The sequence below is a fragment of the Harpia harpyja genome, chromosome 15 (assembly GCF_026419915.1).
Source record: "Harpia harpyja isolate bHarHar1 chromosome 15, bHarHar1 primary haplotype, whole genome shotgun sequence".
Classification (NCBI taxonomy): Eukaryota; Metazoa; Chordata; class Aves; order Accipitriformes; family Accipitridae; genus Harpia; species Harpia harpyja.
Genome location: NC_068954.1, coordinates 5,893,492 through 5,908,395, shown reverse-complemented (window position 1 = coordinate 5,908,395; position 14,904 = coordinate 5,893,492). Strand labels below are relative to the sequence as shown.

The 14,904-nt window shown below is 39.2% G+C and overlaps 1 protein-coding gene across 8 annotated transcripts in view; it reads left to right on the top strand.

The window, feature by feature from the left end:
- Window positions 1–7,868, top strand: part of SUPT3H (SPT3 homolog, SAGA and STAGA complex component) — a 281,438-nt gene extending 273,570 nt beyond the window's left edge. For all 8 annotated transcript variants that reach the window (XM_052809356.1, XM_052809361.1, XM_052809364.1 and 5 more), the window contains one exon: window positions 6,093–7,868. In XM_052809356.1, the coding sequence (XP_052665316.1) occupies window positions 6,093–6,134 (42 nt within the window). In that variant the 3' untranslated portion in view covers window positions 6,135–7,868. The remainder of the gene's footprint in view (window positions 1–6,092) is intronic.
- Window positions 7,869–14,904: the final 7,036 nt, after the last annotated feature.

Here is a 14,904-nt window from a genome sequence, read left to right as displayed (position 1 = left end):
TTGGGAATGTCGTTATTCCCAGTAGCAGAGAGCAACAATAAAAGAGCTGGGTAGCTGAGATCTAGACTATGTTCTTTAACAGACTTGGATGATATATCTTGGATATATCCTGTTCCTGGACACAGCAACACAGTTTTATGTGATTATTGAAAAGGTTTACGCCGCTGGCAGATAAAAGGTAAACCAAAGCCCAGAACTGACTTCGCTGGAAGGCATTTTGTTACAAGCTGTTGAAGGGTGGTTTACTGAAGCAGTGCTTTTATCAGTGCGTGATGTTCGTGGTCGCCTACGTGAAGCGTGCTGCTGATCTCGGCCCCCCCCTTTCCTGGAGGGCAGGTACTCACGGCGGGGAAGCCGCTGCTGTCGCCGGTGTCTCACTGGACGGCGGAAGGCTCAGGGAACAGACCTGAGGAATAAAGTTGTTTTGTTGGCATTTCTTACACCTAACTGCCGTTTCTCGGGGGCTCGCTTAAGCACAAATGTGGTTGTGCTTCCAGAGGGACCATTACTGTAAGGATAAATGGATGCTGTAGCTTTCAGCTGGCCCCATCGTAAATGAAATCCATGAGATTTCATGAATACAGCAGGGCAGATCATCCAGAGCGTCGTACAAGTTCGTAATCTACTAAACCTGGGTGTTCACAGATATATATTTGGGATTTGTTATTCATTATTGACCATGTACTAGATATTATATACATAAAACGTTCCCTCACCCTCTGAATAATATCAGACATCTGTGCTTTGGCTACTGATTAAAGATGGGTTTGTAGAATTAGAGCCTTCGGTGCTATTGTTTTAAATTGGAGAGAGAATTATCCATTATATTTCTTTTGCAACATGTATGCGCTTTTAATAAGAAGAGTTTATGTCCGCACAAATTTATTTAAACTTAAACAGAAGCAACTAATTCTAAACAACATATGGATTTTCTTTTTTAAACAACGTTGCTTATATTTTGCCTCCTAAACTAATTATTATTTTAATCTCTAAATAAGCTGACACTTCTTTGCATGTGGTTTGTCTATGCAGGCTGGGAAAAATTAGAGGAGTAACCTTTTAATCACAGGGGTTCTAATGTAGATTTTTTATGTACAAAGAGCTATGAATCTGTCCAGGAAGACTTGTTTGATATTATGGCGGGCTAATGAAATTTCAAAGTTAACATTCCCCAAATAAAATGGAAAGAAGACACAGGGAGAAAAGGAGCAGATTTAAAATTAGAGAATCTTTGTGGTTTATGGGTTCCAGGTTATTTGGAATGGAATGAAAGTTAATGCTACATCCTTTTTTCCATCCTGCCAGCCAGTGTCTGATCCAAGAATGTCTCTTATTTAAAGGGCAGGGCTCCCTCCACTGTTCTTAAATAAAGGCTTTCACTGTCTGAGATCCAATCCTCCCTGATTTTCACAGTAACATTATAAGACTGCATGAAGAGAATTATTTAATGAAAAGAAGTTTTGCATATGATTCCCCTATCATAAGCCTGTTCAAGTCATATGGTTCGATTTACATTTATGCAAATATAAGAGAATAGAGTAAAATTACCAGAGGAGGAAAGGACCGTGGCATGTCACAAACAAGATGTGCCTATTTGTATTTATGTTTGCTAATGAAGTTCAGCCAGGACTTGCTCTTTGATTTGGATGTCTCTGTCTGCCATTCCACTTTATGCATTGTAATTAAACCACTTGCCCACACACATACAAGAGGACACCAAGAAAGGGAGACTTGAAGTTTTAAAAATGCTGTTCTGTAACTTGCTTATACAGGACCTATAATTCAGGATTTATCATCTTTAAGTGATACAACAGACCTGTGGTATGACATTGTGCCTTAGCTTTAATGTAAGCAGAACTGCAGACTTGAACCAGTGGAGGATTTGGCCCAATAAACTTTAGTGTCTGGGATGCCCACTGGAGGTGTTTTACCCTAGACTTTCCAAATTTTATCCCAAAAAAGAATTAAACATCAGCCCACTCAAAAATCACAGCTGTTTCTTTCCTCGCCAAAATTATTCTTTCTCATCATGCTACAGCTGTGAAATTATGCACTGGTGTAAATTGTTAACTGGGAAGCATTTCTAGCTAAGGTGCCTGTCCAGAAGCCTTAGTTTCTAACTTGATATGTTACCTAATTGGGGAGTACTCACATCTTCAGGTTTGGCTGGGACTTGTTTCTGTAAATCACAGATTCACTATATTTGGTGTTAATAAACACATGATTATCTGCCCCTCAATTGGTCGTATGAACTCTTCAGCAAACTGTTTCATTTCGTGTGACCTACTGTACTGTGAGGACAGGAGTTTTGCTGCCCTCTTCATGGAGTGGTTCTTGGTGGTCCTTCATGATATGCTACCTCAGGCTACCACTACAGGAGAGACATGGGACTAAAAAAGAGAGTAGAAAATGGATGATTTTTCATGAAGTTTGAGGAGTTACTTGAGCATGGCCTCTTGTTCCAGGTTGCCTTTTTAAGCTGTTAGTTTTCCCTTCTTTCACCAAACTAAAGGCAAAGCTTGGTCTTGCTTTTAGGTGACCGACAGCAGTGAAGACTGCTCATCTTTTCTGCTTCATTGTACCTCCTTTCAGACTGTTGGAGAAAAAACCCATCTTCATTTATTAAATAATGATAGCATTCCCAGAGAAGATCTTTAGATCAGAATCCAACGTGCTTTGATAACTTGAAGGAGCACGATTTTGAAGGTAGGGTTCCTATACTATAGGCAAATAGAGGATGCCTGAGATGCCATGAGAAGGTTCTTCACCTGGTGCTTAGATGGGCTGGGGTCAGGACTGGGAAGTAGAGGACTAAGCAGCAAAATCAGCATGCCTCTCCCCTAAATGGGAGCAAGTGGCAAGAGTGGACTGGGCAAGATGAAGGTCGTGTTTCTGCTTTTACTTTGGTCCAGCCTGCTTAGCCTCTGGTTGTGGATAGCAGCAATCTGTCCTTTCACCTTTAACGAGGTCAGAGAAAGGGATGCAAAATCTTGTCATATAATAGCAAGGAGCAAGAAGAGTTTCTGTGAGAGCTAGATTGGCCAAATAAGGTTGTATCAACTTTTCAGAGCCTGGAATCCTTTCTGGGAAGGTGAACTGCATAATTTGTGCCAAGCTAGGTGATTTCCCCTGTCTAAAAGGTGGTCCCTTGGCCACCTGTGCACAGAGCGGTTACAGTAACAGCCTGACGGACCTTCAACCATGGCAGAGAGTCAGGCCACAGCAGGAAAAATCAAAGCACAGGCTGGTAGACAGTAAATTTTGAGAGACAGCACACAAAAATATTTGGATGCAGTAGACACTTTTCCAAAAAGGGCTCCAGGAGGGACTGTGGGCTTATGTTATCTCCTGACATTGGGCTATAGCAAGACATATCCAGCAAAATGGATGCAGCTATGGCTTGCCATTTTAATCCCACATTAAGAGTCTGCATCATCCTCTATCTGTAATTCTGAGGCAAATAATCGTATTTTTTTTTTAAAAAATGGATACTGCCAAAGTGGCATAAAGCACCCAAAAGTGTCATCCAAACCCTTTACGTTATATCAAACCACATTAAATGACTGCCACATACGTATGAACTCTCTCTTGCAAGGGCACATACACATGCAAGTTTTATAAAAAACATCTTGTTCTTTCTCTTCACAATTTTTGGCATGTAAAGATATGTCTTTTAGTATCACAAATTCAGCTGTATGTATCTTAAAGATATATGGTGTAACTCAGAACTATGGGATCACTGTAAAATAGTTGTGCTATGCATAAAAGCATTTCAGAGGTTAACCTTTATTATCTAGTAATGTATCAAAATACGAACGAAGTGTTATCTTGGTATGGAACGGGATGAATCAAACTCCCTCCTCTGAAATACTGATTTTCAAAACAGTTACCTTTAAGCTGAGGTTGAAGGTAAAGATTGTTTCTGGGTAAAATGCTTCAATTTATGGCTAAATTCTGTAATAAAATATGCATGTATCAGAATCACTTTCTCTGGCTAGGGAAGGAAAAATGTGTTGTTTTCATTATTGCTGAACTTCAAAATGGCTTAAGGAATTTTGTTGGTCCTTTCCAAAGAAATTGAACTTCAGGCAGAGATTAAAGTAGAGGAAATTTCAGCCCAAGGGCAAATGTTTCAGAAAGTTTAAAGAATGTGAAACAGGGAGTTAAGTAGGAAATAGTTTTCAATCCTAACTATAGCCACACTAGTTATAATATATTGCTAAATATAGACTGGTGGGTGTGTCCAACTTTCTGAAGGTGTTATCCTCCCTCCTCTGAAACTTGCTTCTAAAATGACCTTTTCAGGGATATAACTAACTGTATAATATTGCCCATGTTGGAAAATGTTAAACTTCATTATTTCCCAGGTGAGCCCAGCCAAGCCCAACTTTGCTTTGCAACCAAAATTCCTTTCGCAAAATTCAACCTTTTATCTTTCATGTGGATCCAACTTTATATTCGGGTTCATTTATCTTCAAGCAAACTGCACAATAGCCCTGAATATTTTGTTTATGTGTTAAAGGTTGTCACTTGGGTTATAAAGCTCTGTAAAAATATCGGGGTCAAGGAGCTAAAAACATTACTTTTGCATCGACTTCAAAATGCCAGCCATAATGGTTTGGGCAAGCTGCAGATCCAAACTCCCTTGGACTTGATGCTTGTGGTTGTGGGAATATATTGGATCCTTTCAAAATTATTGGCTAGTCTGTTTTTGTGCATTTCATGTTTGGGTATAGAGTCTTTGGATTTATTTTTCATTTTGTTTGCGGTGATACTGTCATGTCTGATGACTGGCTATATATCCCAGAGCTAATATTCTGCTCTGTGACTTTAATGCCATATGCTGCTAGATCTTTATATTGAAGTATGGTGTTAATGTAAAGGATGCTGTAATGAACATCTTGTACATATTTCCTTTTGCATATTCAGTGTCTGTAAATGTCTCTCTGGATACATGCTTGCTGTTTTTGAAACCATTTCCTTACAGTTCAGTATAAATACTATTTATAGACAAAGTTGTTTGAGGTTATCCTTTGCTCTTAATGATACTCCTCTAATTCTAGTTTAGGAGAGGAGAAATTGATCTCGCTGAAATTAATTCGGAAATTGGTAGAGCCACTAAAAATGGGAGTTATATATGGCACTTCCTAAGTGCTTGAACTTAAGAGGTACAAAATAAATCTGACGAAGCACTAACTGTAATGAAAGAGATGACTATATTTTCATTTTCAAAACTGAATGACTGCTGAAGGTGAACCAAATAAAGCAAAAGTATTTAAACTCCTTTCCTCTTTGAAGATGTCATTAATATCACAAAAAAACCCAAACCCCAAGCAAAACATTTTTAAACTGAGAATATCCCCTTAAAATATAGGGTTTCCAGTGTGCCTGGCGTAAAAAGGCATAGTTTCCTATATTGATTCAGAAGAGATGTTAAAAATGCATGAAAGGTATTTTAGTGAGACAGTGTCACAGGATCTTTTAAAATTGTTTTCTCAAATGCTCTTTAACCCTTGTGCTTCTTTACCATTGGAAACACTTGATCCCAGGTTACAATATACGGGATATCAAATTATTTTGTACTGACCAGAGGGCCTTTAAGATTAATTTGGTTTTGGGGGGTGGGGATTATACCAGTGTCTGTTTATTTGGCTTTAGACTCAGACTATAAATTAGGTTTGGAAAACTGTAATTATTCAGTAATTTTTAGACTATTAAGATAGGTTAGAAATTATTCTTGAACATAGTGAATAGAGAACACGTGCTTATAAAGGACAAACAGATTCAGCATAATAGTGTGTTTTTGGCCTCATCTATTTTGCAGGCAATTAACAAAATAGGATGTTACATTTTTGCATATCTCTTGCTCTCCTGAAATAGAGCCACTAACCACTTGTTAACCACACTGATTTTTTAATAGACAAAGTGGTCGCTTATAGCTTCCCCACCAGAAATGTTCAGATTAAGCACACTATTAGATTGCAGCCAGAATAGTCTACAAAACAGGAAGAAAGCCTTGCCTTTCTCTCTGCCTTCTTCCCTTGTTTAAGTTAACGTGATAATTCATTACAGATTTTCTCTTTCTTTGACAGAGTGCCTACCGCAGGAACGGGATGACTTTTCTCGCCTGCTAATATGGATGTGGCTGCAGCAACAGGAAAGACAGTGTTATATTAAGGTGATTTTCTTTTCCCCTCCGTGGAAGGAAAAAAAAATACAAGCTCCGATGTCTCCGTGTACCAGTGAGTGGGCTGGTTTGTTGTGACTATCTGCTGGCTGACTGTGTCTCTTTTTCCAGCCCCCTCAATCGTTATTCTTGTTTACTAGCTGGAACATTTAGCTAATTAATGGCAGGATGTTTGGGATAGTGTGTAGGTGGACAAGAATACAGATCAGACAATGCTGAAGTTTGCAGGGGACTTGCTGCTGTCAGCCTCTTTCTGAAATAGGATGTCATTTTTATTTAAGTGTTTGGAAGTCTGTATGTTCTCCTAGAGATGTTTTTTTGTAAAGCAGGATGGGGCAGAAAGAGGCCAGAGATAGACTGGGTTATATAGGTTATATAAAGGTTATATAGGCTTTCCTTGTGATTTTTACAAAAAGAAAAACTGTTTTCCACTATTTTCTACTGATTTCTCTCAACTAATTTTTAAGTGTTCAGACAGCGTAACCCGGTTTAACCCAGTGAGCGGCTTCTTGATGAGAGTAATAGTGAGTTCAGATCCAAAGATATTCAGAAAAAAGTTCAGGTAAACTGTACTTTACCAGTTAGAGGCTTGTCTTTTTGCAGACCCAAGGATAGACTAAGTGGTCAGTCCCAAGTTCTCCATACTTACATCTCCTAAGGCTCAAGCCATCACTCTCTGAAATCAAGGAAAGCCTTTGCAGTGATTTGGCACTGGATTGGGCCCCTATTTAGAAAAATACATCCTAAAGTATTGAAATAACTGTGTCTGTCCCAGTGGTTCTAGGCAAAGGCTTAACGTTATGTACTTGCTCAGCGTTTGCTGCAGGAAGCAGATGTTGTCTCTGTTGTTGACAAAGGCAGCGTTACTGTTGGATTTGGTTAAAGAAGAAATGGGCTCTTTTTTGCCTTTTTTATATTTTAGTTCACGTTGTTTGTTTTCAGATTTATTTTTTAAATCTCAGTCCCTCCCTCTATGCTTCTTCCCGTCCCCTGCTCCTCCAGCCTTTGCTGGCCTCACAAACACATTCATTTCTTCCCATAAAAACTGTACAAATATAGAGCTAACCACGATGATGCTTGACCAGAGAAAAGGGCTCGTGCTTCAGCCCGTCATCAGGATTTACAGGCATGTACTGCTTGTGTCCCTGTGGTACCCCTTTTGGCCCCAGGGTCTGCTTCAGCCGCTCTTAGCCGAGGCTTGAAATCTAACTTAAACCTCAAATTAAGACAGAGCACTCAAGGGATCGAGAGGAGATCAGCAAAATATTACTTTTCTCCAGTGCAGCCGTCCTCCTCTTTTGTGCTTAGTATGTGAGGTCTTAATTTTTACTCCCACTGTATGCTCTTGTGGTCATTTGTAAGTGGTTTTGTTGCCCTGCTTTCCTGGACCTGCTTGCAAAAACTTTTTAAAAAAAATACATATTTTAAATAAACAGAAAAATGTCTCTTCTCTTCACAACCAAAATATCATGAAAGTGAACTTTGTACATCAAATATTACTGCTGTTCATAAATAGCTTTTTTCTTTCACCTGCTTACGCTTCTGTTTTCTGGAATTAATCTGTGTGTAAAGGACTAAAAGTAATGTGTACAATGCAGTGTATTAAACGAGGGGGGGAAGTTTTCTGATGTTCCATCTGTGCTTCTTGAAATATATGATTAAACTTTTCTTTTTATCATCACTCTTATTTTTGTTGGCGTCCTTAATCATGGAAAATTATATGCTTGCTGTAAACATCCAGACTTTTTAAAAGGATACCAGCATTTATTGTATTTGGTTTCGATCTGCAGGGATACAGACAGAAGAAACCGTTTCAGGCACTGGGTACTGGAATCAAAATTCCTTCCGTAGCTGTATCTCTCCCAGATTTTACATTTTAAAATATGCATAAGCAGGAAAAATACTGGCACTTATTTTTTACTGGTCTACTTAAAGTCCCAGAGAATGAAGACTCAACATACATTTCTCTCAGAAATATGACAGATCATGTTTTTGTTGGTCTGCTGTATGTTTGTCTATCTTGAACAGTCTGACAGGCAATTATTTATAAAATCTGGGTTTGCCCAGTAAACCCATATAATAACCTTTCACTTCTCTACACAAGTCAGTGAGCTGAATTTAGAGTAAAACAAGGTAGGTTATGTCTCCCTATCTTGGACTAACCCAGTTTATTCTTATTTTGGGAAGTAATCGCTTTTTTTCTCATCTTCGGAGTTTTCTTTAACTCTGTTTAAAGCAAAAATGAGACCGCTAGGACTCGTGGTGCATACGGAGTGTGCCTTAGCACCACTTTACGTGCTGCAGAAGCAGAAATGTATGTTTAAGCTGGGACTACACTTAAAATTATCTTAAACTTTTTTCTTTATTATATGTATAAAAATCAGGTTGAAGTTCAATTAACGGCTGCGTACGAATAGCTTTGTGCTTGTGTAATTTCAGCTTGCAAATCATTTTGATACTTAGCAAGGATTTATAGTAACTGAATCAGGTTATGCTGATTATTTAACACATTATTAGTCACCTGAAGAAGGGAAACAGAACCGATTTCAGTGGAATAAGGCTGCATAACATTTAAAGGAGTATGAGATTTTCTCACAGTTCGATATCTGCCTTGCTGTGTGGTTATATTACCTAGGTTTTTTTGGTTTCCTTAGTCCAGCCATCCACAAAACAGGGATAATAATTCAACTTGAAAATTGTCAGAGGTGAGGCAGGCACGACGCAGATTTCTAATTGCGCTTCATCTCATTTCCTGACCTGTCCTTCCTCAGGCTTTCTTCCGAGAAAATAAAGCCCTTTAAAAGGCTCTTGTCTTCACCTGGAAATCGGGAGAAGCTGACAGTGCTCCATATTTCTCCGGAGACACTCAGGACCTTGCAGAATTTGGCCCCCCTGGGTTTTCAGAGTACACTTCTTTTTGTCAAGTGAAGATCTCACTGGGGGGGGGGGGGGGGAAGGGGTTTCTGGCACTTCTTGAATTTAGATGAACCTTAGCGTTGTATTAACGTTCTACCATCAGCCGTGTGTAGATCTCATAAAATGTTTTATAGCTTCCTGTCTAGCTCATACAGAATGTTTCATAGTACATAAACACTTCTACTAATAATTTAAGAATAAATAGATAGTGACATTAGTCACAAGTCTAACCTCTAGTTGAAACTTACACAGTTATGGGGGGGGGGGGTTGCCTAAGTGAATCATCTTGTCCGAGGTTAGGCTTTTTATACCTCTACTATATATCTACACTGAGCGGCGGTGCAGCTAGGGAAACGCGGTGGTGGCATGCATTAAATCCAGGGCTTTATTCGGAGGGCACAGAGCCAGCGCAAAGCAACAGAGCCATCCCTGAAGGAATTGAATGTAAATTTGATGGTTTAAATAAGGCCAGATGCCTTAAAAAATTATTTTGAAAGCTGTATCTTTAATGTAGCTCTAACTTTTTTTTTTTTTCTGCTTAAGATAATGATGTTGCCTTTAAAAAATAATAAGAAAAAATAGCTCTCATCTATTGTGGGGAGACAAAAATCAGATAGTTTGACTTCTATAAATCACGGAAATGTTGGCAACTGAAACAAACTTTTAGAAGGCAGTTGACTGCAAATTTGAAAGAAACCTTCATATTTTACTGTTAAAAGCCTTTTAACTGTCTAGAGAGCACTCTGAGACACTACATTAATAGCCATTCTTCAGTAGTCAAGCTCCATACATACTATTTCTCCTAAACAAAATAGATTAGTAGTGGAAGAGAGCTGGAAAGATAAATAAGAACAATGAAGAACTGAAATTATAATAATACAGTTTCATTTTACATTTTATAGCTCTCTTCTATATTTGTGATTGATAATTCATCTTAATTCCTATCAGACAGAAATATTGGCACAAGAGTCTTATACCAATATCTGTGTATTTCTGGACTAGTCTTCATCCAGATGCTTTGCAGATTTTCTTACTGACTTTTGTGAAGATGTGATGTGTCAATCTTTGGTTACTTGTATGACTTTGATTACTGCAGTATCTGAGTGCCTCACAGTCTTCCATGTATTTATGCCTGCAGCACCACTTTAAAATAATAATGGGTTGTTATCTCCATTTCTTCTGAGGCATGGAAAGGCTAAATGACTGGCCCTGTGTTGGGAGACCTGGGATGCTTCAGAAAACCTGGATTTCCCAAATCCATACTGATGCTCTCAGCTCTGAGTCATCTTCCCTCTGCAGTGAAAATGATAGGTGTATCTGAAAGCACATAACCCAGCCCCACAGGTTAGGAGAGAAAGTGGCAAAAGCAGTATCCAACTGGATCTACGAGAGGAATTTGGGGAGGAAGAATGCAATCACTCAATTTGGATCCAATCCAGGACTCAAAGCTTTAAAACCCTCTGGCTGAAATGTGCCACAGCCACTTAATGACCTCGTGCAGAAACATAAACGTTACATTTCCACCAAAACACGGACTGCGGGACACTTTCCCTCCTCCGCACTCTGCTGGATTTCTGCATCAGAAATCACCACGAGGGACGTACTCATTAAAAAAAATCCTACTTTGGCAGTGCCAGAGTTTTCGTGCCTTGATCTCCTCCCAACCTGCCTTTGCATAGGGCACCAGAGCTGCAAGAAATAATAGGAGAAACACAATTAAGAAACGTAAATGCCCTCTTTTAAATGGGGCAACAGCTGCGATGGGTGTTCACAAAGATAAAGTAAAAATTTAACTTTTAATAAATGAACTGGGTCTGAATCTCATGAAGTGCAACTGAAGTGTGGTGGCTGATTTTCAGCCTATAACTAGACCTGGAAGAAGAGAAGGTATAAGATACCTGAAGCCATAGCGGGATTCAGATAGTCAAGAGTCAATAACGCAAGTTGGCTCAAACCAGTTCTGTTTAGCTCTCATTTCCATAAGTATTTAATTAATCTGCAAAATAAAAAAAAAAAAAACTTGCGTTTCTTGTACTGACATGATTTCTTCAGATCTGCAAATGAAATGGCAGCAACTGTGTGTCAAGCTTAGGTGAAAACAGATCTGAAACATCGCTGCAGAAGGAGAAAGAAGGCTTTTATAGGAGCAAGGCTCCAGCTGAGCTTCTCTCCCTGAGCTCCCTTGCTCAAATCATTGTGTATCATCTGCTGATACCAGTGCTGAAACCTGCTGCGCTTGCACAAACTTTGTTGTAGCTTCGAGTAAATTATTTCAGTAAATTAGATGTGATCTGTCTAATGTTCTCCATGTCACCTTGCCCTTATTTCACTATTAAAAGAATTTATATTCCTCTGTTTTGGAATGTTATCAGCATTTTGCTAGTCCTAAATTTTCACTGTTCAGCAGACTTGGGTGTAGACAAAACACAAATAAACTGAAGCAATTATTAAGGGGTGCTTTTAGCACCTGGGAAAGGGTGTCTTTGAAAGTCAGTTTCTCCATGGAAGGCGCTGCTCTTACTCATCTTCTCTGGGATGGTGGCAAAATTGATACATGGCTTCTGTAGGGCTTGAACTTGTACAACAAACAGTTGAGGTCAGCCTTGAGGTCTCCCTCAAACTCATATGCATCCCACTTGTCTCCTCACTGTGCAAATCAGACACAAGCCCAAGAGGAAAAAACATGACAGATTCTTCCACTGGAAGATCAAGAACCGCAACACTGAATATTCCAAGGTAAGACAAAATAAAGTAACCTTGGTCTGACTGGACTCACCTACATGTCACTTGAGAAAATATTTTTTTTTTTTCCTATTTGACAGTGACTTCATGATTATTTCCACACTTGGGTGATCAGAACTTTGTCCTCATATATTTGGCAGTGAAATAGTTAAGAATAGTTATTTCTCATGTGTGGTCAGGTTTCAGAGTCAATACAGTGGTAAACAGCTCTCTGCCTTTCTGCAGCTGTTGTTTTTTGACTAGTGGGTTAAGAACCTTTCACATTTTAAGGGCAGATGTATTTTGGAGCAGTGTCTGAGTTGTTACTTTTATTCACGGTACCCAAATAGGTATAGCCAGCTAAGCTAGTCCACATTGCTCTGCTGATGTGTCCAGAAGAGAGAGAGTGTATGAATATTGTCCTTGTAACAAAATCATCCAAAAAATGGCCAAAGCTCCATCCACACATGGGTTAACGGGAGCAGAATGAAGATTATTCCACCAGGACTCCGGAGTTTAAATACCTGTTAGTCTCTATGCTCAAAACCCTGTTAAACCTCTTTGGACAGGTGTCTGTGAAGTAGAGGACTATATCCTCGTGTCTGTGAATGGGGCTTATGTAGGAAATTAATGTCGCCTGGGGATCAAATGTACGCTACTGTCAAACTAAATGAGAAGAAGGAGAGGCTTGGCTATGGGCTGTGAGAGGAGATGTGGCCGTGCTTGCAGGTTACAGTCTTCCCAGTGTTATGGCAGTGAAGATAAAATTTGGTAGAAGCAGCCAAACTTTTGAATTTTTGGCCAAAGTCCAAACCTTCCCAGTTTTTGCCACGGCTAGTTTTTATATGTGTTTTTTACGGTGTTGAAGCTGGGCTTGTAGATGATGCTGGGTTCATTTTTATTTTGTTGAGGCTTGTTTTATTTGCACTTTGGTATGTATTTGTGGTGCACAGTCTGAAGGGATTTTGCATCTTAGTTGGTTTCTTTGGTGGTCCTAAAGGCAGGGCAAAATTAATGCAGCACTTAAAGAGCCTGTTATTAAAACTTTATTCAGAGGTGAGCAGGAGGAGCATAGAAAATGTATTTATTTGTATGTGTATGTATTAAATAAATATGAAAATATATATTCATATTTTTTCAGGAAGACTGAATTCCAAAAAGCAGCTCTGCTTTTCCAAATCCAAAAGCAAACTTGACCCTGTTTTGATACCTCCCTCTCTCTGCAATGAAAGTAGTTTATCTTTGTAAAGATAAAGCTCTTTACTTTGTGGAATTGATTTGATTGTAACCTTTGGTTTCTTTGCTGTCTGTATTATTCATTTTTGTCTTGCACAAAGTTTAATGTCACACTGTGGATCTTTAAGAGCTTGTGAAGCCTCATGAAGTTTTAGAAAAATAATCTCTGACCTCCTGTATGAAAAAGGCATTTTCGAATCTGCAAGGCAGGAGGGGGTTGTGGTGTTGGTTTGTTGTGGGATTTTTTTTAAGTCAAATAGAATATTGTTTGAGAGGGAGAGATCTCAAAGGTCTGGGTATAAGTCCCCAGTTTATGCACTGAGGGCAGCAGCAGGTATTTTTATAGTGCTTGAATGTTGAAGGGAGTTGTCGGAGCTAGACACTGCAGAGATACCTCATTGCTCCCTTAAATTGTGTCTGAAATTTCCTTGTATTTTATAATACATGAGTTGTGCTCTTGGCTGCCATTTCCTTCCTTCAGACTCCCAAAGGTAAGTGGATTGTGCCCTCTGGGGGCTCTGTACTGCTTTAACTTAGATTTAAGGGTGGTGGATTTTTTCTTTTCCTTTCTTTCTCTCTTTCCTTCTTTCTTTCTTTCTTTCCCTCTTCTTTCTTTCTCTCTCTCTCTTTCTCTCTTTCTCTCTCTTTAGTGTAAAATATCACATTGATTTTTCCCCCCCTCCTGGTGTCTTATGAAGGAAGAAATTTATGGCCTTTTTACGTCAGGAAGTCTAGCTTTTCCTGACGTTTTATTGCTTTGAATATTTGAAACATTTCAATCCCAGACAATAAATATTACATGATTATTGTTTTCATATGGATAGGCTATTTCCCCCTGTTTTTCCTATCCAACTTTTTACTAGCAAGTGACACCCAAAAATTTATGGATACTAAAAACATTACTATTCAACTTTGCTGGGAAGGTCAGAGATAGTCCCTCAATTTGCATGCAATATAGAGGGAAAAAAAGTTAAAATCATCTCCTCTGTTTTGAATCCTGTATTGATACAAACTTACATCAGAAGAGAAGGTATCATTTTCTTCTTTCAAAAAAGTGCTCATATTATAGGTCAAGCCTCGTTTCCACTGAATTAAATGATAGCCCTTGACATTTAGGCGGGAAGAGCAGGGAACCCCAACAGAGCATTTCCCAGATCAGCAACTGGTAACCTGCAGGTGCAGAGCTTAGGAGTTTACTTGAAGTTGGTGGGATGGGTTATACCCTTTCGTAACTCAAGGTGTAGGTTTTCTGCTCACGCCGGTCAGTATCTTGCTACTCTCATGGTAGAAAGAATTCCTTGTCAAGTGGGAACCGTCAAATCCAACCTGAGGTTACACTTTTTATTGCTGTCTATTTGGGAGAAGGCAGCTGTATGCATGGAACACTGGTTCTGTAGTCCCAGCCGTGGCGACCAAGTCTATCTTGCAGTCCCAGGTTTGATTTGACAGCTAGCAGATAAAGCAATATGTGAAATCTCTGGTCAAATAGCTAAGGTTATAAGAATATGAGAGTCACAGGTTCTGCTCAGAAGCACTAGATTGTCTCATATTTTTATATTGACGGTTTTTCATGGATACCATGCAGGACCCTGCTGCCTGTGCTCCGTTAACCGTCATATTATCAATGACTTCATATTGATCTTGATTGCAGAACTGGGTCCTGGATAACCAATAAATCTCCCTCTTTCTGTCAGTTCCTGACTGAATGTTTCATCCAAATTCAGTGACTGTCTATATAACTATGAAGAGAGTAATCCTAATGTGTTTCAGGAGGAGGCAAGCTGTCAAGTTGTGGAGACAGTAAACGTGCATATAGGTCTTTGGAAGTTTATCGTCAGAGATGC